The sequence below is a fragment of the Psittacula echo genome (genome assembly GCF_963264785.1).
Source record: "Psittacula echo genome assembly, chromosome: 1".
In the NCBI taxonomy this organism is placed as follows: Eukaryota; Metazoa; Chordata; class Aves; order Psittaciformes; family Psittacidae; genus Psittacula; species Psittacula echo.
Genome location: NC_137735.1, coordinates 124,899,857 through 124,925,352, shown reverse-complemented (window position 1 = coordinate 124,925,352; position 25,496 = coordinate 124,899,857). Strand labels below are relative to the sequence as shown.

The 25,496-nt window shown below is 38.7% G+C and overlaps 1 protein-coding gene across 6 annotated transcripts in view; it reads right to left on the bottom strand.

Annotated features, from left to right (window-relative positions):
* The window catches only part of KCNC2 (potassium voltage-gated channel subfamily C member 2), a gene marked incomplete at both ends in the record, with an annotated part of 110,914 nt that overhangs the window by 5,927 nt on the left and 79,491 nt on the right, over window positions 1-25,496 (bottom strand). For 3 of the 6 annotated variants that reach the window (XM_080619051.1, XM_080619053.1, XM_080619050.1), the window contains 2 exons: window positions 358-525; window positions 2,907-3,837. In XM_080619051.1, the coding sequence (XP_080475177.1) occupies window positions 358-525; window positions 2,907-3,837 (1,099 nt within the window). Of the gene's footprint in view, window positions 1-357; window positions 526-2,447; window positions 2,580-2,906; window positions 3,838-25,496 lie in introns of all 6 variants that reach the window. The other 3 variants (XM_080619049.1, XM_080619052.1, XM_080619054.1) reach the window with 3 other exon arrangements.

The window sequence follows — 25,496 nt, the reverse complement described above, 5'->3', positions numbered from 1 at the left end:
TTATTAAGTGCAGGCCAAAATTAATAAATAACTAATTTTTCTTTTATCATGACAAATGGTATTGAGTGATGAGTGGTTGAATGAGCAAGGTCTGAATTGCAGGCTTTTCCATTAAAGATAACAGACAAATGAAGACACAAGTGAAATGAGGGTCCAACATCAAGCACATTTTGTGAAGACTAAAGGAGATGAGTGTTTCTAAAAGGAAAGCAGGAAAAAATGACTAGGAATAAAGAAAAAAGATACATTGTGAACACAATCTTTCCTTTTAGAGCATTGTGCACATCATTTTACTGACTGCTTTTCACAAGCACATTGCTGAGTAACCTTTTATGATCTAATGAAAGAAGTCCATACCTTTCCTGATCCCTCCATCAGTAGCACACGTGTAATCACCTGTTGTCAGTAGGAAACATGTTCCCCCTCTTCTGTTTTTGTCTCTTGTACTAGAGCGTCTGATGGGAGGGAGCCTTTCACCAGGTGAGAGTGGTTGCTCACTTCCTGCACTGTCTTCACCTGATAACACTGGTTAAAGCACCATGCCCATTTACAGACAATAATGAATGAGGAAATGAGACATCACAAAGAGCTTATGCTGAATGCTGGGTATTCCCATCACTCAAAAAATAGTTATAAGGTAAATCATTAGAAGAAAACAAGATTGCAATTCACCATTAATCAGTACAAAATGGCAAAAAGTATATTTTCTGTTCAAGAACAATGATCTTTTGACTTCCCTGTTCTTTTAAAGCTCATATAAAGTTATATTAAACTAACATGAAATAAGAAATAATCGAATGTTGGTTGCCTATTATGTACTGCAACTTTTCAGGGTACAGTCAGACTTGGATATTTCAAACAAGTATTTACTATATTGGCTATAATTTTTTGCTAAACAAGAGGTCATGTTAGTAATTTTTGCTTAGAATATGTTGCTTATTATAGTTTTAAAGAAAACCCCTCTCCAGGAGGGCTAAATTTTCAACATTTGGCACTAAAACCTGTTTAACAACACACTTAGTTTTCATTTCTATACTTCTCACACTTGCACTGCTTGTCATCATAAGCACCCAGCGTTAAATGCTGTCTTCGGTCTGTAGTTTATTTTGTCGAACAGTGAAACTCTTACCTCTCCTGATTTGGCACTCCCAAAGGACTGTCTTTAAAAATTATCTACTATTTCAGATTCAGGCCACACTTCAATAAAAAATTCTCTGCTCAGAACAGCACATAACAGATAATGGGATGTTATTGACTTTAGCTTTAGCTTTGCATTTAAACCTGAGCAAGTGTTTTTCTGAACTGGTAATGCAAAGGGCTATATTCAGCCTTGAAGTTTTGCACAGAATTCCTAGTGATGCTAATAGCTTTACCAGAAATAAAGCTACAGTGCATGATATGAACGGTGGTACTACGGAAGAGAAAGTTAGCACTTTAAAATGGCTCCTTTTTGCATATCTGCTTCCTCTCTAACTTCAAGGATTATAACACCTTGTAAATAAAGCTGCAGACACACAAAAGTGTCTCTTTGCTCTAATCACACTGAGCCTTCTCCATGCTGGAATACCTTTAGTGGGACCTGATGGCATGAAAAAGCTGTTATTATTAACACTTTGAAGGTATCTGAAAGTGTGTATCACTCAAAGCACTGTAAAACTAACTATATTCCACCCACAGTGTGAGTCCTTTCAAGGGTTTCCATCCTCTTAAATATATTTAGGATGCTCAAAAAGCTGTGTTAACTTTGTCTGCATACACTCACTTGAAGACTGAAACCCAGCTTCTTTGAACATAAATGCTATTCAGTAACAGAGCAACAGACCAAAGATGGATATTGTTCAAAGACTGATTTTCCAGACTCTATCCTTTTTAAAAACTAAATTTCAATTACTGAATGACACCAGACAAGGGTTTTTGTCTATTATTCTTTAGTAGCTTTCCAGCATTAGTCTACTGACTGGTATGTGAGCTTTGTAATCAGATTGTGCTTGGTTTAAGAATAAATACATTCAAAACCAAACAAAAAATACTTGCTGCTAAAAAATTTGTTGCAAATATACTGAGAGATAAAATTTACTCTAATTTGAAGAGATATGAAATATGGGGGCAGAAGCTATCATTTGATATGCATTTTCATAATTATGTGATTAGCACAAAATACTCCTTATCCATCATTTGGAACTCTAACAAATAAGATACTATAAATCATAAACATCAACACTAATAATGACGATGTTGCTAGGGGCTGTCATTTTCATTTTTCTTGACAAACTTTACATCAGCTATACTATTATCATTCAATTAATAGTAAATATCATGCAATGTCTCATCTAATACAGATGAAGGAGGTTCGTCTAGCCATGGAAGCGGAATGCCAAATGGAAAGAAAACTAGAAATATAATTTCTTCTTATTTCCTTTGAGTGCTGGGCTTTTGATGTAAAGCACCTGCTCCTTTTAAATGACTGCTTCTTTGTAGGATCTTGCTTAACAGGCCACGATGTGGCACAGGCAAAGCTGACACAAGAGACAGACACTGAGGCAAAACACCATGGAGTCCAACAGGGTGGGACACGGTGGCTGCTCAAATAGTCACAGTCATGCAGAAAAAACAAGAAACATCCATACGACGCAACAAACAACGGGCAAAAAAAAAGGTTGATATCATCAGCAGGAAAGCATTCTCAACAGAGCAAGCAAAACTGTATAGACCAGCTACATAGAGGTTTGGGAACATCACTATACCTATTTTATCCTCTATGAGACTGACACACGCAAACACTGGAGGGGAGAAGGGTGGGAGCTACGTCTTCTCCTGGCAGAAAGACTAGCTGCTTTCTGGCCCCTACCAAACATACTGGTCTATAAAGCGTTTTCAGAGGACATGCATTTCCAGTGGGGTCCTACCTGATGATCTGTTGTGCTCCATCAGCTGGTTGTCCTTGCCCAGGCAGATGTCACCCTGTGTGCTATTGCAGGCCATGTTCAAGTCTGTCTTGCAGAAGGTGGGCGAGCTGGCTTGAGGAGCAGGAGGGATGTGCTTCTTCCGCTTCCTTGGCAGTTTCTGCTTTGCCATGGCCAGGGAGTAGTACATCCCAAAATTGTTAACTATCACAGGCACCGGCATGGCTATGGTGAGCACCCCCGCCAGAGCACACAGGGCTCCCACCAGCATGCCTGACCAAGTCCGTGGATACATATCCCCGTATCCCAGTGTGGTCATGGTGACCACAGCCCACCAGAAGCCGATAGGGATATTCTTAAACTGTGTGTGCTCACTCGCTGACGGATCATTAGGCTGGGCTCCCACCCTCTCTGCGTAGTAGATCATGGTGGCAAATATCAAAACACCAAGCGCCAGGAATATTATCAGCAGCAAAAATTCATTGGTGCTGGCTCGCAGAGTGTGCCCCAGCACCCTGAGGCCCACAAAGTGCCGGGTGAGCTTGAAGATTCGAAGAATCCTCACGAACCTTACCACCCTGAGGAAACCAAGCACGTCCTTAGCAGCTTTGGAGGAGAGCCCGCTCAGGCCTACTTCTAGGTAGAAGGGCAGGATGGCCACAAAGTCAATGATATTTAGGAGGTTTTTGATGAATTCAAGTTTGTTGGGGGAAAAAATAACACGTACTAAAAATTCAAATGTAAACCATACCACACAGACTCCTTCCACATACGTCAGGGCAGGATCTGTCTCAATCTCATACTGTAGCACAGTTTCTGTCCCATTGGTGACCAGCTCAGTTTTGTTTATAATAGTATTGAAAGCCTCATGTGTTTCCAGGCAAAAGGTTGTGATTGAAACTAAGATGAAGAATAAAGAGGCAAAGGCGATGAACTGAAACGAAAAGAGGGAAGAGACATGAGAACCACACAGCTCTTCTCATCAATACTAACAGTGTCAGTGATTATTATAAATCAGTGCATCTTTTACTGATTCATCCCCAAGTGATTCAATTAATATGAATAAAACTTTGCATCTAGGCCAGTGGAGAGCAGCAGACAGTTCTCACATGTAATCTTGGAGCACGAAAAGTCTTGGTGATTCATAAAGTGGAAACAAATTCTTTAATCTGTACTAATTCCATTCAATTGTCAAGGTGCCTTAAAACCAGCCCCCATAGACACCAACCACAGCAAGATTTAAGGCTGTCCACAGCTCACATAGTGGAAAATGGAGTTGTCTCTGATGGCCTTGAGATTATGGTTCAGAAATTCACACCTGGCCTGAAGGGTATCTCAGAGGGTCCTAGGGACTGATCCAAACACCATGCTTCCTTTGGATTTTCAATGAATCACAAGCGCAGGAAGTTTACTGACAGAAAATGCCTTCTGTGTTACAGGCAGAGTAGCAGGTTGTACAGCCAGTGCAGGTTGTACAGGCTGTTATGTTCACAGTCATCCACTGCTCATACTCTTAGGCAGGACTGTGAGTAAACCTAGAAGAACCTCTCTTATTGCAGTGCCAGAGCTTTGCCAGTGTGTTAGGATCCACAGTCCTGCTATCAAAGTTACAAAGCCAGGCCAATTTGAACAAACTGGGAAGTACAAATTCAGTTCTATAGAGGCCCATGAATAGATAAAATACAGTTAAATAACCTGGAGACAGTCCTCACACAGGATTGTTAAGGACTTAAAATCATTTACAGTCCGATCGTCAACTCCGTCGTTACAGTCATGCATTGAAGAAAAGAGAATGTCCAGGACAGGATCTCATAAAAATTAACACTGAGACAAACAGCTGGGGGTAATAAACATTCTTACATCCAGTAAAACTTGTCAAATTAAAAGGTGTTTTGAGAGCAGCTGTTCCTTTGCTACAATGGTTAACTTCTTTTAAGTGACAATACCACTGTATTAGCATTACAATAGCAATGGTGTGGTACATGAATAGATGACATGTTTAAATCCCTCCCTGAGCAAGAATTTAAAACATGTTATCAATGTGTTTATTTTTCTGGATTTTCAGCTTAATAGACATGTTATAGCCAGTATTGTCATGGAAAAAAAATCTGAAGACTCAAAGATTTTAGAAAGTTTTAGGGGCCCAAAGAGAAAAAAAAGATGACTACATAGGTTTTTGAAAATATCTAGTGTCTGTACTTCCTCATGTTATCTAGCAGCTTGAAATTTTATCATTGCATAAAGAAAAACTCACATTTCTTTCAAAATGGCAGCAAATTGCTAACTGTTTTGGCTTTGGATTTTTGCAGTTTTAAACTTTTACTTGCTAGTAAAACAAAAACATACGATAGGAATAGCAGAGGTTGAGGCAGGATTTTCATCTCTTTTAATATTGTTTATTATAGTCAATAAACTTAATGTGATTTATGCTTCCCTTAATAATACTTAAATATCACTCAGGGTATCACTCTCTTAATCCATTAATTCCCAGCCTTAAACTAAGTACCTTAAAGAAGCCAAGCTACTAGAAGAAAGTATCATATTCCCTACTACCATCCTACTGGAAAGAGAAGCTTATAGTATGGGTTCTGGTGTTACTGGCAAGAGAAAACGTGGCAGCAGGATGCTGGCATGTTACCACACCAAAATCTTAAATCTCAATGAAAAATTTTAGTTACAAGGCAAACAGAACAGCACCCATAAGCAAGAACGTCTTTATTAACGTTACTCTAATCCAGGTTGCGACACTGAGGCAAAACTGATTTGGTGTACATTGGGTATCAGTCACTGAATTCAGCACTCAGATTTAGTATTATCTGCCGAAGGAGTTCATTTGGGCTGGTGCAATACTGAATGGTTGCATTTTTCTAACACAGACTACTAGTTCAACAACAAAATATTGTCTCTACAATTGGTAGAGAGAATTGCTTTTATTCCAAGAAACAAGTTTAAATTTGCAACGCAGGCCTGGCAAATTTATTACATTTGGACTCACAAGATATATCTATCAAACCCGCCCATATACCTACTTATATCAGAGATCTGCAGTTTGTTTATGGCTTCCTTTGCACAATCAATGAAACAAAGTATTACATCAGGCCCCTCAATTACAAATGCTCTAAATCTGTTATCTTTCATAAAGGACTGACTCAGGGACTGAACTGAACACTTATCATCCAGTCTGAACTTCTCACAAGCCAGCAAACAATCTGACATTGTCTGGCTGATTTTTACGGAACAGGCTTTTCTGTCTTTGCACTAACTGCAAAACTGATGCACATTCACAGCTCATTTGCTCCTGGCACCTGACACCAACATACATGAAAAACCCTCAGTCTTGCGTGAAACAACTAGAGTCAGCAAATACAACCAGATTTATATAACCCAAGTGAATTAATCTCAGCAGATCTCTTCAAAACCTCTCCATAACACAAGTAGAGAATTTACCAGACTGTAAGCAACTGGTGGACTAAGAATGACCCTTGGGAGACTCCTTGAGCATCCTCCAGCATCTTTCTACACAGTGAAGGAGGGAAAAAACAAATAAATCTGTGAGGTTAAAAACCACTAAAGCTAAATAGTTTTCAATCTGGGTGGGAACTTTTAGAAGATAAAATATTGGGCAACCTCTTTAACAGTAACACTTTGGCGATTTCAAACTGTGAATATTTTTATCCTGAAAAGCACAGAGAATTACAGTAAACCTTGCCAAACTAAAATTTACCAACAACTCAGATATAATAAGGGTTAACTGTTCATTCAACCATGCACTGAAGCTAATAGTATGTAAATAATTAGCACCTGCTTCCAGGCTGTATTTCAGAAAGAGAGTCCATTCTGGTTCAGATCCTTTTTAAAAAAAATGCCAAATACCAAAGGATTAACTACAGATAGAACTGCCTGACAAGCTGTTTATTACTGTTTTGCTCAACACTGGTGCTGTGAAAGGCCACAGTGCACTTGGCAAAGCAGATCAAAAATTTTACCTACATTCAACAGCACTTTATTATCCCTAAAGGAAAAAGACATTCAGTCATTTCCAAAATCTGCTGAGTATTCTACTTTGTTATCCTAAAGGCAATCATCTTTCAGAGGTTAGAACAAAGGCAAGAAAAAACTGTTATCTGGTGACAGATTTCTTGATAGTTCTGCAATTTCCATTCATAGCAATGTAAAACAGTGAGATGCATGCATTTGACCATGCACAGAATAGCACATACTTCATTGGTTTTGAGCAAAGAAACGTACACAGAAAAAATTATCTTTTGTTGCATTTTGCTTTAAACTGTAAACTCCTTGGATCAGAACATTCTGGGCAGAATTTGCACAGGACCTAACACGATGAAACCTCATACACAAGACCTACAATGTTATCACAACAGTCAGAGCGTTCGGAGAACATGAAGGAAGAAAATGCAATAGTCAATGCAAAAAGGAATATTTTATCAAAGAAAACTGCTTAGAGACTTACTTTAACAAAGATACTTCCTCAGTATTATATTACATAATACCAGACACTGTATTGAAAAGACCACCACATTTTTTACTAAGACTTGTAATGACAGAAATTAAATGAAGTCATATGCTAGCCTCACTTTATGCTTTCCTTCTGCTTCATCCTAATTCCATCTTCTCTCACTTTGAAGGTAATGAGCCTTTAAAAACACATCCGTTTTAGTTCATGTGGGCAAGCACCACATTTTAGATGAAGTCAATTCAGATCCAAACTCCCAGACTGTCAGCTGGATGTGACCAACCAACTTCTATTCCTCAGTCTTGTTATTGTCCACAGTATGTGGGGTACCACACACAACTTTCTATGGATTTTGGTTTGGTTTCATGAAGCATCCTAATCTAAAAGGACTTAGCCTGATCATAATTTTGGAAAAGTCACAGCAAGGAGACCATTTTCTATTCAAAGCAACATTTCACTGTGAGAAGTTCTGAAAACTTAGGTTTTGACTAGCTACAACACAAATTCAGCCTTGGTATACAACCAAACAGCTTCATCGACACCCTTTTTTAAACTAAAGATCGTGGCCCAAGCACATGTCTTGAAACTATTTGGAAAAAAGGTTGAAGAAAAATTTCCAAATAAGATCCAAATAATCACAGTCCTTCTCTCATTTCTTAAAAGTTTAGTATTTTTTTTAAATAGTTGTTTTATGTTTGTTTCAATGGATGAGAAAAATTATCTTCCTTCATTTAGGTTCTTCCTTTTTTCCCCTGAGGGACAACGCTTTTCTAAGTGAGAGAATGGTTGTACATACACTCCAGGGCCACCAAATCAGCCTTTTTCAAAATTGAAATTAATACAAATGACATTAGTAAAAAGTTGTGTCTGGTTTTGCCAGAAGTGAGCAGTTAAAAGTTACAGAAATGTTCAGTATGTAATACCCAGCATGCAGAACGTTTCTCTTTAAGTAGTTAAAACTCTCAGTGGGCTACTGATTCTCTCTTTGCACATTTTGAAGGCAATGTACACCCAGTTTTGTCCATGTGTATTGGCATCACATTTCAGACAACGTTGGTACAGATTCCAGCTGCCAGCTTCTCTAGTTGATGGGATCATCATCTGAGCTCTGTTGCTGAGTCTTACTAATGTTCACAGTAAGTGGCTTAATCATCTACATCTTGATTTTTAATGAAGCACATAAATCTAAAGTGAGCATCAAATACCTCCATATAACTTGTTGAAAGTAGAAAACTTTATGATTACTATTTGAATTCAGTGTCCCACTGGGAGCAGAGCTGCTCAGAGTTGAAGGTAATTTCAAAAATGACAACCAATTATTGGACTGCAAATTAAGCAGTCTGTGGATTGTTGCAACCTCTGTGCATCCAGTGTCCTGCTTTAACTTGCAGATACCTCCTAAAGTGCCTTGAAGAAATTAAGGTCACTTTAAGAATTGTGGCTGCAAATGACCTGACAACAGTCTTGTAAGCCATGTCTGTGTTTCACAGTAGGAAAAGGCACCTGGTCAGAGTACAGTGTGGCTCACATCTAATCCGCATCCAAGTTTCCCTTCCAATGCAAACTCAAATAAAACAGCAACAGAGCTAGAAACTGATCCTCACACTCAGGTGTGTTATTCATAAAATCAGACTAATATTACTCCATATTCAAGCTATGCTTTGTATGCCCATCCTGCACCCTTAAAAGAGGCTAGATCTACATATTATTTAGTATTCAAAGATGGACAGGTTATAGTCAGTGAAGTAGTTAATGCACAGGTAATTGTTGGTAGTCAGTCACCCTTATTTCTTGTTTCATAGTTAACTTTTGAATAAAATCTCTCACAATATTTAAGTATTTTCCCAGAAAGAGTCTGTATCCTGTCTGGATACCATTGGCTCTGGGGTTGGATCTCAACATCTCCTCCTTAAGCTCTCCACACTGTGTATATTTTCTAATGTGAGTATTCAATAGCAGCTTTTATGGTTGTGCCAGTTCATTTGTGTTTCGTTCCAGGACTTAGGAGGCTTGCCCTTGACACACTTGACTACAGAAAAAGGAAAGTACTGAATATTTAATAAGCCCTTGGAAATACAACATTTAATATTCTCTAACGCAGGTACAGAATTGCCTTTGAAGAAAAAAGGTGACAACACTGCTTTAAATAAGTCTTTTCATACGCACATTACTAGACTTGATACTTGCATGTTGCTGGAATTTAAAACAATTTTAAAAAAACAATAATCCTCCCCATCATACTTAGTAGACTAAAAAGACCTTCACAGAAAAGAAACTGCATTTTTATTTCTTAAAGAAACCAACTTTGATGGGCTTGCTCACAATTGAAACCAAAATCCTGCTTTTGTTACTAAAGATAAGAGTTTACTGAACACCTTAGCTTCTCCTGACCAAAACAAGAACGGGGGAGTTCCCACAGCTGAGTTCTTTGCTTTCCCACCAGACCATTCATGCTAATGACAACTCTCAAAATGGAGTAACTCTTCTGCTGGATAACAAAATACTCAAGAGGAAGGCAGCTTTTTTTAAAAACATCATACTAATTTCGGAAAATGATAAAAAAAAATGTCAATACTGTGGAGATTTAAAAATTATTTCCAGTGACGTCTGTTCACATCTGTCAGTTTAAACCTCTTCTTTTCATAGTTCAGAATATGATACAAGCCATTTGAAAAAAGTAACTGATTTAGTTTCTTCCTTCTACTAACCCTCTGACCACAAGAAAGAAGCTAATCTATTAATTAAGCTCATCTAATGTCATTGACTACAAAAATCTAGCCAGATATATTCATTAGAAAACTGTATTTTGCAAATTTTTCTCCATATGTACCCTAAGAATATGCTATTTCTTAGTATAGACAGCTATAAGTGGCTATACCGAAATTAAATATTCTCATCATAAACTTTATGATCTGATATTGACTTTTTTTTATTTTTTTGTTTCTCTCAAGGTTCAGGAAAGAAAAGGCTTTGTCCCTGTAAATCTTTCATGTATTTGTTCCTTAATATTCTCCACAAGCCTTTTTTATTCTTCCAGGAATTCAAACCCCAGTTACTTTGTGAAATCCCCCTAGTTCTATAAGAGTAAGACACAGTCAAACAGGGAACAAAGCCAACGTCACATACTGTTTCTAATCAGCCACAACTAACTTGTGATGCAGATTTTTTTAATCTAGTTTTATAGCTGCTTAGTCATATAAAACCAAAGTCTTAAAAAGAGAAATCCCATAAAAATTCCAATAAATTTGAAGGATTTGGGTATTCAATGAAAATACGACTCAACTACGGATGTTACTTAAGCAGAAAAAGAAACTGCATTTGTAAAGTAAATGGCATGCTTCACTCTAATGAGTAGCAACTAACATTGGAATGAAATCACAGAATTAGATACCACTTCCAGCTTTAAAAAGAGTTGTCTCTGGGTTTAGATTTGACAGATTGCTCTTATTTCTGATTTTAACATAATAGATTTTTTCCCTCTCTTTATCTTTCATCTGGATAACAAGAAACTGCTAAAGTCATAATGTGATTTTAGAATGAGCTCTTGTGATGACCTTAACTGTATAATTTAATTTTCTGTGGGATGAAATTTAAATATTAATGCTCATTTTACCCAAACCCAACATCTCACCAAAGACATCATTAGTCTCTTCACAACTCTATTTCTCAAAGTTGCTGTTCTTCCTTAGCTATAAGCTCTCCTTGGAAAATTAACATTTTACACACACATACACACAAAAAAAGGAAAAGCTGCATATGTTTTTATGGTGTGACACATTTTCAGTGCATTGCATCTGGGTATACTGAGTAAGATACCAAATACCATGAGCATCTACTAACCAAACTACTGGCATTTAAAATATAAACTCAAGGCAAATATATTCTCAGTTTGCTTCATCAGTCATAAATCATAATCTGTCACATTATCACTCTCCAAAGATTAAGGAATGGATACAGACACAGCATTTTAAATAAATCTTCAAGGGAAAAACAAAAACATGATACATGAAGTATCAGGCACTAAATCCGATTTAATGTCTCTCAGAATTTATAACTCATCCTCCTTCTGGGGCCTAAGGTGGAATGTCAGCATTAAACTGGCTTTTAAATGTCTGCATAAAGATTCAACAGCCCAACTTTAGCAACCTAATTGGGAAACTCTGGCTATTACAATATCTCAACCAACATCAAGCCACAGTTGGTAGAGTTCTTGCCAATATTTTCATTTTCATCCTGTGAAAGGTAAGTCTACTTTTTCCAAATCCCCAGCACAGTTCTTCCTCATTTTTACTCTCTCCTGCTAACATCATCTGGCTTTCAATTTAACACTTAACATTCTGCTACTATAATTCTACACATAGTCATATTTGAATGAAAAAAAACCGTATATCAATATACTTCTACTGATATACTGTTTAAGAACAGCCTATAAGTAAAAACTATTCATAGATTTATAGTGCAGGACTATTTACAGATCAGACTGGCTACCATCTGCATGCAGTAGTAGGAACACAAATGTTCTCATGCTTGCTCATTCTTTTCTCATTTATTACAGTACTACAAAGCAGTTGTCTTTCATTATGAGCTGGAGCACAAATGAAAAGGCTGTGAATGCCTCTTTTCATACCCAGAAATTCAGGTCCACAATTAAGACAATCTAACTCAGCTGTCAGGTAAATCAGCAGTCTGACACCAGTTTGACCCAGATACGTATCTGCATCTGACTCAACAAATCCTACATCTACATTTCAAAGCAGTTCATAAAGAAAACCAGTTACAAATTATGTTGTATTTTAATTGCATTTGTGATGTGTATTTTCCCAAAGGATTCAAAACTGATTTACCAACTTCCCCTGATATAGACATGTTCTGCTGCTCAGCATGGAAAACTTTTTCTCTGCTGAACAACTGGAAAGAAGACATGACAACACGCTTCAGTAGGGGGGGGTGTGCACACTTCATGCAGTAGGAGTCCCCGGGACAGACCTGACCTGCTGTCCAGGACTTTCTCTTGTACGCCACCCCTGGCTGCCTCACACCCAAGAAAATTACTAACTTCCTAAATGACTGGTACTTTTTCCCACCAGGCAAATCAAAACCATCTCACTTTGTTGTCCCATTGAGCAGCCAAGTCAAACATGTCATGGGGACACAGAACATATATAACAGTCTGGTTTACCCTCCTGAAGACTCAGCAGAATTGCTTGAAAAGCAATTATGCTGCCTCCAGAAGCTTCCTTTTCCCATCCACTTGAATTTATCAAGCTTGTTTCACTTGCAGTCTTCCCGAGCTGTAACTATTGCAGCAGTATTTTAGGTTTTACAGCCAGCTGTGCTGATTTTTTTTAACTAGATTTGGCATTTATATTCTAACAATCTTTTTTTTTTTTTTTTTTTTTTTAAAGGCATCAGCAAAGCTCACTTTGACCTTGCCTTATTGAAAAGGTCTGCATGGTTACGTGACCTGATAAGCAAAGCACTGCCACTCATTCATTAAACATTGCTATCAATCAGATGGGCAAAATAATTCTAGCAGCTGCAAAAATGCAATGGATGTTCTTCCTGGAGTGAAGGCAAAGGTGAGAAAAATATTCTCAGTCCATATTCTGGGTCTGGTATTAGACATTCAGAGGCTTCTTATTACTAAAAAAGCATCTTCCGAAATAAGCTAAAATTCTTCAAAGGGCTGGAGATGGCAGATTTTGATGGTCCCAAATTTACATGTTGAGTTGAATTAGCCTGTCAGTATGCTTTGTTTCCCTTCCCTAGACTAGCTGCTTTTCACACGATTTCAGCAGAGATTAGGCTCTGGGAGCTGGCAACTTAAAATAGGCAGCATCTTTCTTTCTGTACTTGATTTATCATGAAAAGGTTTCATTTGGCTCAATGGGTCAAAACTGGAAAGAAAATATTCAGCATAATACTATTTATTATTAATAGACATTCACACCCATGCTGACAAATGGAGAAAAGAGAGAAATTCTTGAGAAGACAAATTCATGAAAATTCTATTATAATGTAGTTTGCCTAGTACGTAAATCTCATGTCCATTAAAATTACAGAAACATTTTCAGCCCTATCATTTCTGTCTCACTTAAGCACTCAGGCTCATTTATGTCTACTTTTTCTCTCCCTCAAAACAAGCCTGATGGCCCAATTCAAAATTATGCTTGGGTGAATTTAGAAAACTTTAAGATTTTGAAGCTCGACAGCCATTAAGATTTGTAATAGAGCCCATCTTCGCTTTCACCAGAGAAGCTTCATAACAAAACCATATAACATTTGTCACCCCAAATCTAATCAAAACATACTAGAATTATTTACAAGTTTTCCAGACCTGTGTCTTTCCTGTACAACATAATAAGGCTTCTATTGCAACTGCTGGAATAGAAATTGCTGAACTACTAAAAAATTGAAGGAATGGAGTCATTTCCAAGACACTCAAAAGTGTATGTTGGGCCTTTAAACAGCTTATTACCAGGCCTCTTTTGACTTAAAGCTCTTTCTTATACTTACACTAATTAAGGAGTATTGGTTGAATTTTTCATACTTACACCACAGATGGTGGTGGTGGTGTAGGTGTTTACTACCTGTAGCCTAATGAATAGGCTACTGAGACTATGACATTATCTAAATCTTCACTGGTTGGTATGCTAGGCTTAATAATGAACTTCCAATGCAGCAGGTTTTGTGGAGTAATCTAAGTTGAATAAAAGCAAATTATGAATCCAGAAACTGCATCCTATGGCTTCTTACGAGAACTGTCACAGTTGCAATCCCGTAGATAAAACTCCTCTGCCATTTGCACTAGCAAAGTCTCAAGCTCCATGAAAAACTTCTAGGGAGTACAGTTTTTTTCCCCTTGTGTCCATAGTTTGGTCTTCTCTGCATTTTAGACTCTACTGTGCCACTGCCCTGGTATTGTCTCTTCCCTGTCCCTCACTCTCTCTTTCAACCAGCAGCTCTACTCTCAGATTTACCACTGGATCCCAGACTTTCCTTCTCTCTTCTTCTCAGCAACTTCTTACCTTATTTCTATATCCATGTCCTGTATCTCAAATCATTCCTTATTTTCATATGCAGCTTGCTCTCCAAAGCTGATGCACCTCCCCTCCATCTGAGTCTTCCTTCAGCCTTTCACTTCACATGCTACCCTGGCTCTCTATCCCAGGCTGTTTGCTCAGCCAACCCACTTCTCCTCCTAATCTCAATCTCTGTATCTTTCTACCTCTCTTCATGTTTCTGTAGGATCCTCAAGCCCTTCTTCTCTGACATAAATCACAACCACCTTCTTGTTTCCCATCTCCCAAAGCAACTTCATCTTCCTTCTGTTCCAGCACTGATACCATACCATGGTCTCCTGGCTCAGCTACTCTCAGATACCATTTCGGCTTCCATTCACAATCTTGTCAGGATCTTTATGCCCATGTGCTCTCCCTGTGTGGTTTATGTGACTTTCATATTTGAATTTTGAGGAGCACGTGTTTCCATAAACTCATCTGCTTTTTCCAAATGATCTAATGAAAGATATTATTTCTTCCTCCAAACCTGGCCTTACTTTCAGGCTGAAGACTTCCTCCCCCATGAGCTAGGTTCCAGGAAAGTAGAAGGGAGCATAGAATAAATGCTGACCTTAATTAAACAAATCTACTATCTAACATAAAAAGGACATGGAACTGTTGGAACAAGTCCAGAGGAGGGCCACAAGAATGATCAGGGGACTGGAGCACCTCCTGTATGAAAATAGGCTGAGAAAGTTGGGGCTGTTCAGCCTGGAGAAGAGAAGGCTGCGTGGAGACCTCATAGCAGCCTTCCAGTATCTGAAGGGGGCCTACAAGGATGCTGGGGAGGGACTCTTCATCAGGGACTGTGGTGGCAGGACAAGGGGCAATGGGTTCAAACTTAAACAGGGGAAGTTTAGATTGGATCTAAGGAAGAAATTCTTTACTGAGAGGGTGGTGAGGCACTGGAATGGGTTGCCCAGGGAGGTTGTGAATGCTCCATCCTTGGCGGTGTTCAAGGCCAGGTTGGATGAGGCCTTGGGTGACATGGTTTAGTGTGAGGTGTGCCTGCCCATGGCAGGGGGGTTGGAACTAGATGATTAAGGTCCCTTAAGGTCCTTTCCAACCCTAACTATTCCATGATTCTATGATTCTAATAAAATTAAAACAGTTCCCCTTCAGAGGAAGATTTATGCCTTCCTATAGTTAAATCACTGAATGGTCTATAAAATAAAAGCAATATCTCAGCTTTAAATTTCTCCTAGGCCAGACAAGAGTGTGTCCTCAGAATCCCTCCATGATCTCACAGGAGCCTCTTACAAGTCTTCTAAGATTTAAAAAAATCATAATATTTGAGATACCTAAACTGATGAACTGCATACCCAAACACTGGTACAGCTGAAAGAGTGATGCACCTGGAGAACAGTTTGAGGTCAGAAGGGTGTTTTTATGGGAGGGGGAAGGGTAAGGCTGTTAAAGCTCCTGTGTGTGATGTATGTGAATATGTTTCAAGCTCACAACACAATCACATAGCTCAAAGCTAAATTTAGAGACAGTGAATTATTCATTGAAACAGTAGTCAGCTAGGCTTAGCTGGACTCTCAGGAACTGAGCACATTACCCCAGACAACACTGTTTTTTCAGATCTATCTTTTGGCTCCATGGTGCAAAACAATTGCCTTGGTCAACCAGTTGCCCAGAATCTTATTGAAGGTTTTCCTAAAGATAGGTAAAAAACTATAAGTAGCTTACTTCCAGTTTTTAATTCATTAAAACTCTATTTACCCCTGTCTCCAAGGATGCAGAAGTGATGGTTCAGTTGAACTGAGAAAGGCAATGTAAGAAAGAGAAAAGCCACCAGTACGACGGTTATTAGCCTACTCAGACAACTGTGACATTCAGATTTTATTCCTGTCCTGTTCAAAGCAAACACTTGAACTGAGATGAAAGATAGTTCAAGTCCCTCCTCTAGATTCTGGGAGAAGCATGTTTAAGCATATGAAAAAGATTACACAAGTTTATAAGAGGGATTATATGACACTGGGCCTGAGATAACAGAGAATTGGACTCAGAGACCCAAAAGGCTCCTCCAGCCCTCTGTCCCCATGAATATTTCCAAATCCAATTTACACAGTTATTTAATACATAGATTATGTTCTAAGCTATTGCCATTGCGAGCATTAGCATTGAAGACACATACAGCACCATTTCAAACGTATTTCTATTACTTTAATACCATCTGCATTGCCAACATTATTTAGCTTAAACATTCTCTTAGAGATTTACCACCGGTTTGCCCTAGGGACTGACACTAATCCTTATACTCGGGGCTGGACTAATTAGCACAATGACAAATACCAGCGCTGTTGTGTACAGACCACCATCCTGCTGAAGATTTCTTTATCCAAGAGCTTTTTATTGATGAGAGGGAGCTTGCTAGCAGCAGAGAGGAAACATATGGGACTTGCCTTGTGAAAACTAATGAATTTCTGTCTCAAACCTGCCAATCAACCACAGCATATATTTCTTCAGAACCAGGTGCTGAGATGGACAAAAGAATTCATCCCAGTGTGTCAGGCTTCAGAAGCAGCCTTCCCAACCTGTCAGGGAAAGCTACTGTCTGTCTGCTGCACTTCTGCTTTTTATAACAACTCTTGTCTCCTTTAGAGGTATAACAGTTATTCAGAGAATAAATATCTCTATCTTTTTTCTTGTAAGTCTTAACCCCTTTTTTTTTCGTTTACATTAATAGCTTACTTATGAAAAATCAGTAGTAGAATATACACAGTGGACCCATTCCAGGATCTTTTTGATTAAATTCCTCACACAAAGGGGCGTAAGAAGAAATATAAACTTAGTATAAACATTTAGATGTCCTAGAAGGCTAAAATTCACCTGCAGTAAAGCATCAAGGAATATCAATACTTATCATTTCTGCATCGGAGTCAATATCCCATTGAACTGGCTGGGGCAGTTCTTCCTCCATGCAAGTAGGATTTTGGGCTATCTGAAGGAAAATAATTCTGTCCTGGTTATCATTTCAGATGGTATCTTTACAACAATCCTCACAGCAATGAGAAGCAATCCATATAGCACGCAGTGAAAACTCTACACTAAGGGAACACAATTCTCTAGACAGATTCTGTGGCAAAGACCAGAGTAAGGAAATCATGCAGTAAAGCAGGTCTTTGACACGACTTGAGATCTTGCTGCTAATTACACCCAGAGTGGCACTCTAGGAGAATGAATTGCCACCGCTGACACTACGTGGCCATCTATGCTTACTGGAGACTGTTTCTGCAAAGGAGTGTCATGCAATGCTGCATGGAGGCACATTCTGCAGTTCCCATTTCCAGTTTAAAGTCTACATGGGGTATTTACCACTGGCACTCTCCTTTCAAAACCAGTTACAGCTGTTCATGTAATTCTCTTAAATAAGGAGCAGGTTACTTTTACATAGAATTACAAGTGTTGCCACTGTTGAAATATGCATATGACATACCAACAGAGGTCAGTTGCTGGTGGTTTTTATGAAGTAAACAAAAAAATTAGCAGGATACTAATGGCAACTGTGTTCTTTACAGCCTCCTAATTCCTAATAAAAAGACTGTTATACACAAATGATTCTTAACTATGAAGACTCTCTGTCCCTTAAGATGCTCAGAATTACAATAACTGCAATAAAACATCAGTCTTTATTCAAATAGGAGGTGTGTGCTGTGTTGTTTGTTTGGAATTTTTTGAGGGGGGCTGCTGACTGAAGCTATGAGGAGAGATGATGCTCACTAAAGTAGTCTAATAGTCTACAGTTATCACTTGTTATCACTTGCAGTGTGCAGAATTACTTGCCAAGCAACAGCAGAGATGCATTAAGAGAATGTATGTGACAAACCTGGAAGACTGGGAGAAACATAAGCAAACTTAAATGCAGCAGAGGGTTCTTTCTGGTTTGCAGCACATGGCAGAGAGAGGTCTTCTTTCTGCTCTAATTTAGCAATAAAATACTGCTTCTTCCTTTAGTAAAGGATATGCAACTATGCAAACGTTATGGCAGCCATTCAGGTATATCCCCTGCCCTCAAAAAACAAAAAATCATTCATGAGTAAGGTTTACCATGTATGTTATATTCATAATTAAGTTTGTAATATATTCCATTTCCAGTTCAAATACAAATCACTTCTACATCATCATATTTGACCTGCAGTTTTATAGCAGGCAGCTTTGGTGTATGTCTCTCAGTGCATTTATGAGTTTGGCTATTAGGAAGAGGTACAACTGACAGGAGTCAGATGAGGGTGATGCAGGACTTGCATGTGACTAGGGTGTCAGATGAGACTTGCAGGAGGCACCAAGGTTGAGAGCAGCATGCCCACTCAAAAAATGGAAGACTATTGCTACAAAGGGGATTTTTAGCATTGCAAGACATTTGCCTTGTCATAAATAAAGTCATCTTATTTCACAACAACAGTGACTACTGTCTGGAAATACAGTCCCCCTCTTTTCTAGAGGAAAACAATGAAAAGAAATATTACTTGCTAAGTTAAAAAGAATAATAATCTTACCTGTATGGAACATTATTCATCCACCCAGATCAAGTACTCCAGAATGATCCGTGATACCATATGCACTGTGTGGGCTGAGATTTTGGATCCCAGGAGCTTCTACTGCTTCCTGATCCTGAGTTCAATTCCATCTCACAATGGCAAGGGCAGGCAGACACCAGGCCACAGCACTGCCCCTGGTGTTCCAGTGCCAAATAACAGACATTACCAACTCCAGCACATTTGCACATTACTGAGAGCATTTTGAAAGATAGCATAGTGCATGGCATTCAGGGTCTTACACTGACAATTTCTTGTGTGGAGGAAAAGCTCCTGAGGCCATATGACAGAAGCCCTCCAAACCTACACACTTGTATATGAGTAACACTCTTCTAATAGTATCTTCCTTTATGCTGAATGTGGACGTGGATATGTTACCCTGTTTATCTAAGATAGCCTTAATACATGAATATGGCACTTATGTCTTTTAAAACTTTCTGTGGCAATGGATTTTCCAACACCACCAAAAACTGCCAAACGTCTTCCTCCCATAAGCCTCAATATATTTTTGGGTGGGAGGACATAAAGAGGTGTTATGCAACCTCTGGAAATAATCCAGTTTGAAAAAAAAACAATGTCTGGTGAACTCTCTTAGCTCTAGCACATCATTTGTATAATGCTACTTTAATTTCTAAAATAATGCAATCCTGGAGGTGAAAAGCTGCATTTATTCACAGACAAACTGTTCATGAAATCTTCATTGGGAATTCCAGTCTCTTCAAGACAGACTTTAATTTCTGCTCTTCCCCACCTCCCTCCCACAAAAGAGGTTTCCCAACAAAACAGCCAGTAGCTGGGATTAGGATGCTCACAGCAGAAGTGAGCAGAAGTCTCTGCGGAGTCAATGCATGCCTCAGACTACGGGCCTTTACTGTGGAGTCCACCTTTTCTTGCCTTCCAAAGGACTATGCAACAGACTTCAACACTCCCCAAAATTTCATGAAACAAAGCTTTTGTTTTCTATTTAGCCATAATCATGATTTTACCCTGTTTCTCAGTGGGTAAGATTTCCTAATTGTAACACCCCAACATTATCTCTCTCTCTCTCTTTCTATTCCTCTCCATCTCTTCTTTCTATATCAAGCCCCATCTGAAGTGACAGGCAGGCAGACAATGCACCAGGCTTTTCAAACCCTGCTGGGAAACGCACTTGAAAGAAAAGTATCAAAATCATCCAGAACCACACACAAAATATAATGGCATGCAATTAATTAACCTGTCAAGAGAGAAACAGACATTATTGTTCTGATGAGCTTTTTCGATTGTGGGTTGCTTCCTCTTGCCAGGTGCAGCTGCAGTGATAGCAGGGGGAAGCTAACAAAAATACTATACTGCCAACCCAGAACAAAAACTGGCCTTCAGACAAATAGCCTGGCCATGCGCTCACTGAATACAGGATCTTCTCTCCACAAGAAATCAAGCACAGAGTAATACAAAGCAAGGATGGGGTTTTATTTTCCATTTTGCACAGCTGGCATCAATAATATTTCTATTAATAAAAAAAAAAAAAAAAAGAAAGGAAAAAAAGAGTTGCTGGACCTCAAGCAGAACCAAATATATGGAGTTTTTCAGGATCAATCCTGTGAAATACTGAGCACCTCCTGCAGTGGGAACACTGGGCAGAGGGAGAGATAAGCAGAATACAGGAGTGGTCTGGGCTCACTGTAAGAAACATACGCCTGTGGGATCTGAAAAAGCTCCTTAGCATTACATAAAATAAAAACTGTAGAGATCTGTTTTTACACACTGTCTTAGCTAACACTCTTGGGCTTTTATGGCTATTTCTGTATGGGATTTATAGCAAACTTTATGTTAGTGCTTCCAGAGCTCATGCCTTCCTGTCATAGCTTTCTGGAATTCTTTTCACTTGATTAATGTTTCATCGACTGTTTCTTTGATTATATAATGTCCTAGAGCAGCTTTTACAGTTACCCACACTGTCAGTTATTAAAAAAAAGGTATTAAAGAAAAGCTTTCTTCTTTTGGCCCTATCTTTAAAAATTTTCTGGGATTTAGAAAGTTCTCTGTATTACATGGGGTTATATCACTACCAAAATTAAAAGGGCTTGTTAAATAGTTGCCATTACATAAGTGCCATTCTGGAGTCTTTCTTGTTTGTAAGTTCATTATAGTTTATTCATAAGGCAAATGAGTAGGAAATGGATAGGATAACCTGTCAGGTACAGACAATTGCAGTGCCGGATGGTAGGTTTGTTGAAAGAAAAAAAACAGAAAATATATATATATATATATATATATTTTTTTTTTTTTTTCCTTAAGATTTCAGTCATGAAATTTCAGCTGGATCTCAACAGGCATCCTGGGCAATAGATTATAGACTAGGAACTCTAAAATCTAGGTTCAGAAATTCTGGCTAGCAAGAAGGTGGGAAGAAGAAATACTGTTTCTCTTAGAAGGCTACTAATATGGAACAGGTTTCAAGAGTAATTTTGTGAAAAACAGGGTTGTGGACATTCATGCTCCCAACTGAAGTATGTTTCAGGCCAGCTGAAATGGAGTTTTGCTCACTGAGTATAGGTGTAAATTTAAAAGGTAAAGTAAGTTTTATTCTCCACATCACTTGGAGAGATTTCATTAAGCATTTCAACTACTAGCATGCTCTCCAGTGATACAATGTTTCAGATATGAAGTAATGAGCAACAGTGTGAAAAATCTAAGTTTTCGGCTTCATATTCACTGACAGTTACTTTCAAATGTATGAAAAATTATGCTGGATATAACCAGAAAAAAATACTCAAATGTCAATTATTAAGTCCCTTTTTATCTACCATTGGTTAATGATCCAAATATTCTTATGCTAGAAACAGAGGAGGAAGAAAGCTGGGAGGGTTTTTGTGCAATCATAGACACATGCCTAACCCAGAAGGGCTGACTGCTGGTATATTACATTAATCATTGCCACAAATCCATGACCACATCGGATAACCAGAGGAAAAAAATAGAAGGTCGCTACCTGTACTGCTTGAGTTAAAGTATTTTTCTTATTTTATTTTACTCATCTGATAATAGACATATGTGAAAACATGACTGTATTTGTTCTCTGAAGTTCTCTGTTATTGACATATGCAAACTGCAAGAGGCTAAAAAGGCCACAGTGCAACATTGCCATAACTTTTTTGGCACAACGTTCTTGCACTTGTCAAGGAAAGATAACCCTAACAATTCTCTGATTCTGTGATACAGGGTAGGTGGAAAACTCCCTTTATGACAGCAAAATGAAACAAAATTCTGTGTAAATAGAGCCAGATATTAAAACATTTAGAGATTTTGGTTTTGGCTGCAGAAATGACAATGCATAAATTTGGCTCATGTAAGATATGGTCGTATAAGATTTACACGTATCAACAGATGCACACAGATTTCAGAAACAGCCCATTTGAAAATTTAAGACCATGAAAGATATTACAGAAGCAATAAGGCAAGCCACATGCAAAAGTAGAAGAACATTTATCAGTCAAGTGTGCATTTAAAAGCCACACTAAGAAGTCAGTAGGCCATTAGATAAAGACTTAGTGGTACACATGCACCCATCTGTGTGATAGGGCAGAAACAGCCCACATAAGCAAATACATCTTTCCCTTATTTCATTCAGATCCAGGCTGCCTGCAATACTAGCTGGCATCAGTGACACTCTTCCAAAAATATATGCTGACTCAGGCTTCTGCTCCTTCAGCAGCTGATCACCACCATAGAAGACTTGATTATGAATGCAGCTGCACTAGTGTAATAACAGTGTGACTTAGTATGATGCAATGGAGTTTCATGCTGTTAGAATTTAGACCAGAAATAAATCTAATGTCATGGAACAGGGGAAATGAGAGAACAGGCCAAAAAAAGTAACCCAGCCTGGCAATGTCAGACCATCTAAGATGGTGACTGTGCAATTCTTTTGAAGTCAGAGTGATGACACAGGGGTTTCAATGGGGCACATGCTTAAGAATTTTGCTAACCCACAAATAAACATATCAACACATCAGCTTTGGTAATGTGATGCTTTGTCCCCATTCTCTGTGTATAAGCTTACTCAATGTGCACAGACTGGTCCTGTATTGTTCTGCAGCTACTAGGTATAGTAAATTTATAGAAAAGCAGTAAAACCAACTCTGAAATCCATTGTTATATGATCCAAGATATAGCTTGTGACAGGGAGCTTAAGATCTTCCTTTTATTCAAAATAAATCTGGAAAGGCTCATGTAATTCAGAAGCACCTAACAAGTGTATTCAGTGCAGGCTTACAAGCTATGCAGACATGCAGTGAGATTCTATGAATCATTAATTAATATTCTTTTACACCCTTACCTCAGAAGTAAGATTAAAATAAAGTTCAAAATGGTGACAGGGCATGTGATAAAGCTCCATTTCTCCCAGGTCCCTGCTAAATTTCTGCACAAACCTATTAGCATGACAAAAGTGTTTACTAAACTAAATCTGGATGATATATATGTATCAGGTAATTGAAAGCTAGTCACATACCAAACCAGCCAAAATGAAAATACTCAGTTGTCACTGTAAATGTGAGGTCCACATGTCAGGTACCTGTGGACAGGTTGGTGTAACAGAGAAGGCTGGTAAAATAAAACTCAACCAGCTCTCCCCAAGGCACTTCTAAGACTGTGACACGGCCCTTTTTAAGTTTACCATCAGCTGGAATGACTTATAGGAGACAATGACAACGGTGGTTGCTATTTCTGATTTTTCATAAAAGGGACTCTTAATTTCTAAAAACAGTACTAATAATTAGTATAGTACAAATAATGCAGCTGAGTACAAGAAAAAAAATAAACATGGCCTCATTCAACCTCTGGTCATATTCTTATCTTAGATGCAACCCAAGTCGATGAAATGCCAGCAGAAATGTTTTGAATTACTGGCATACATCTGATTAGAAGCTTCATTTTGATCTTCAGCATGAATTTACACTAAACCTCAGGCAAGATTTGAAAGCTGCTTATCGTATGTGTGCTAACTAGCTCACGGAGGAGACAGGAGAAATTCCCAGGGTAAGAGGGACAGGATGGCTCACATACTTGATACAGAAAAATAAAACAGTTGTTTTCAATCTGGTGTCCTATGAACTTTTTTCTTTTTTACTAGGTCATAAGCTTGCTTCCACTGTGCAGTACTGAAGGAGCACTTCTTCAGAACTTCCTGTTTCTCCAGGGTCCTGGGTTCAGCAGCAGCAGTCACTTTTTCTCCTTCTTAGTAGCTGGTGCAGTGCTGTGGTTTTGACTTTTGGCCTGGGAATAATACTGATAAAGCCGATGTTTTCAGTTGCTGGTCAGAATGTTTACCCTGACCAAGGACTTTGTGAGTCTCATGCTCTGCCAGGGAGGAGGAGAAGCTGGGAGGAAGCAGAGACAGGACACCTGACCCAAACTAGCCAAAGAGGTATTCCATACCACAGCACGTCAGGCCCAGGAGGTAGAACTGAGAGTTCCCGGAAGGGCTGGATCTCTGCTGGGTGGGGGAGTTATCGGTCGGCGGGTGGTGAGGTGTTGTATTCTCTTCCCTTGTTATTTCCTTTATCATTATTATTATTGGTGGTAGCAGTAGTGATTTGTGTTATACCTTAGTTATTAAACTGTTCTTATCTCAACCCGTGGGAGTTGCATTCTTTTGATTCTCCTTCCCATCCCTCCAGGAGTGGGGGGAAGAAAGGGTGGGTGGGAGAAGTAGACTGCGTGGCTCTAATTTACAGCCTGGGCTTAAACCACGACAACATATAAATTGGACAACTGGTCTAAGTCACTGTGAAGCACAGGAATAAAATTTCTGAAGCTCTTTCTGGCCTGGTGTGTAAGTGTTCTTTTGTGTGTTTGTGCATCCTGTGCAGTTCTTTCATTGTTTACATTTTCAGTCCACGTTGTTAAGGAGAAAACTCAGAGAAGATATAATAATCCATTCCATGTTTTGACTACTGTAACAGATTAACCCCCAATCACTGAAAGAGGAAATAAATCCTGGGCTTCAAAAGTTAATATATTTTCCCAATTTGGTATACTGAGAAAGAAGTTAAGAAGGAGGCAGCACCCATAAGGATTTCCAAAAGCAACATTAGATGTTGGAATGAAACATTAAAATGGGATTCAAATCTACCTGAGGAAACATATCTACAAGTGGGAGCAGCAGTGCAGATTTAAAAGAGCTATTCTTAGCACAGCAGTGTAGAAATGCACCACAAGTAAGCATAATTAATTTTCTTACAGCTGACCTTCAGTCAGGTGGTTATTTACATTGTTTCTGCTGATTTCTCAATCAGCATCCTGATTTCTCAAGCAGACAGCCTAGTTGGGATAAAATGGGGCATGGGCAGAACATTTACTCTGATCATCAGTACCTACTTGACATAATAGCCGTTCACACATGTTTTGGCAGTTACCCAGGCCACAGTCAAAAATAAGTTTTCCGTAAACATCTACCACTTCCCACAGAAAGACTAGCATGGGATGCATAGTTTAAACTCAGACCACTAATGGTACATACATCAGATCAGAG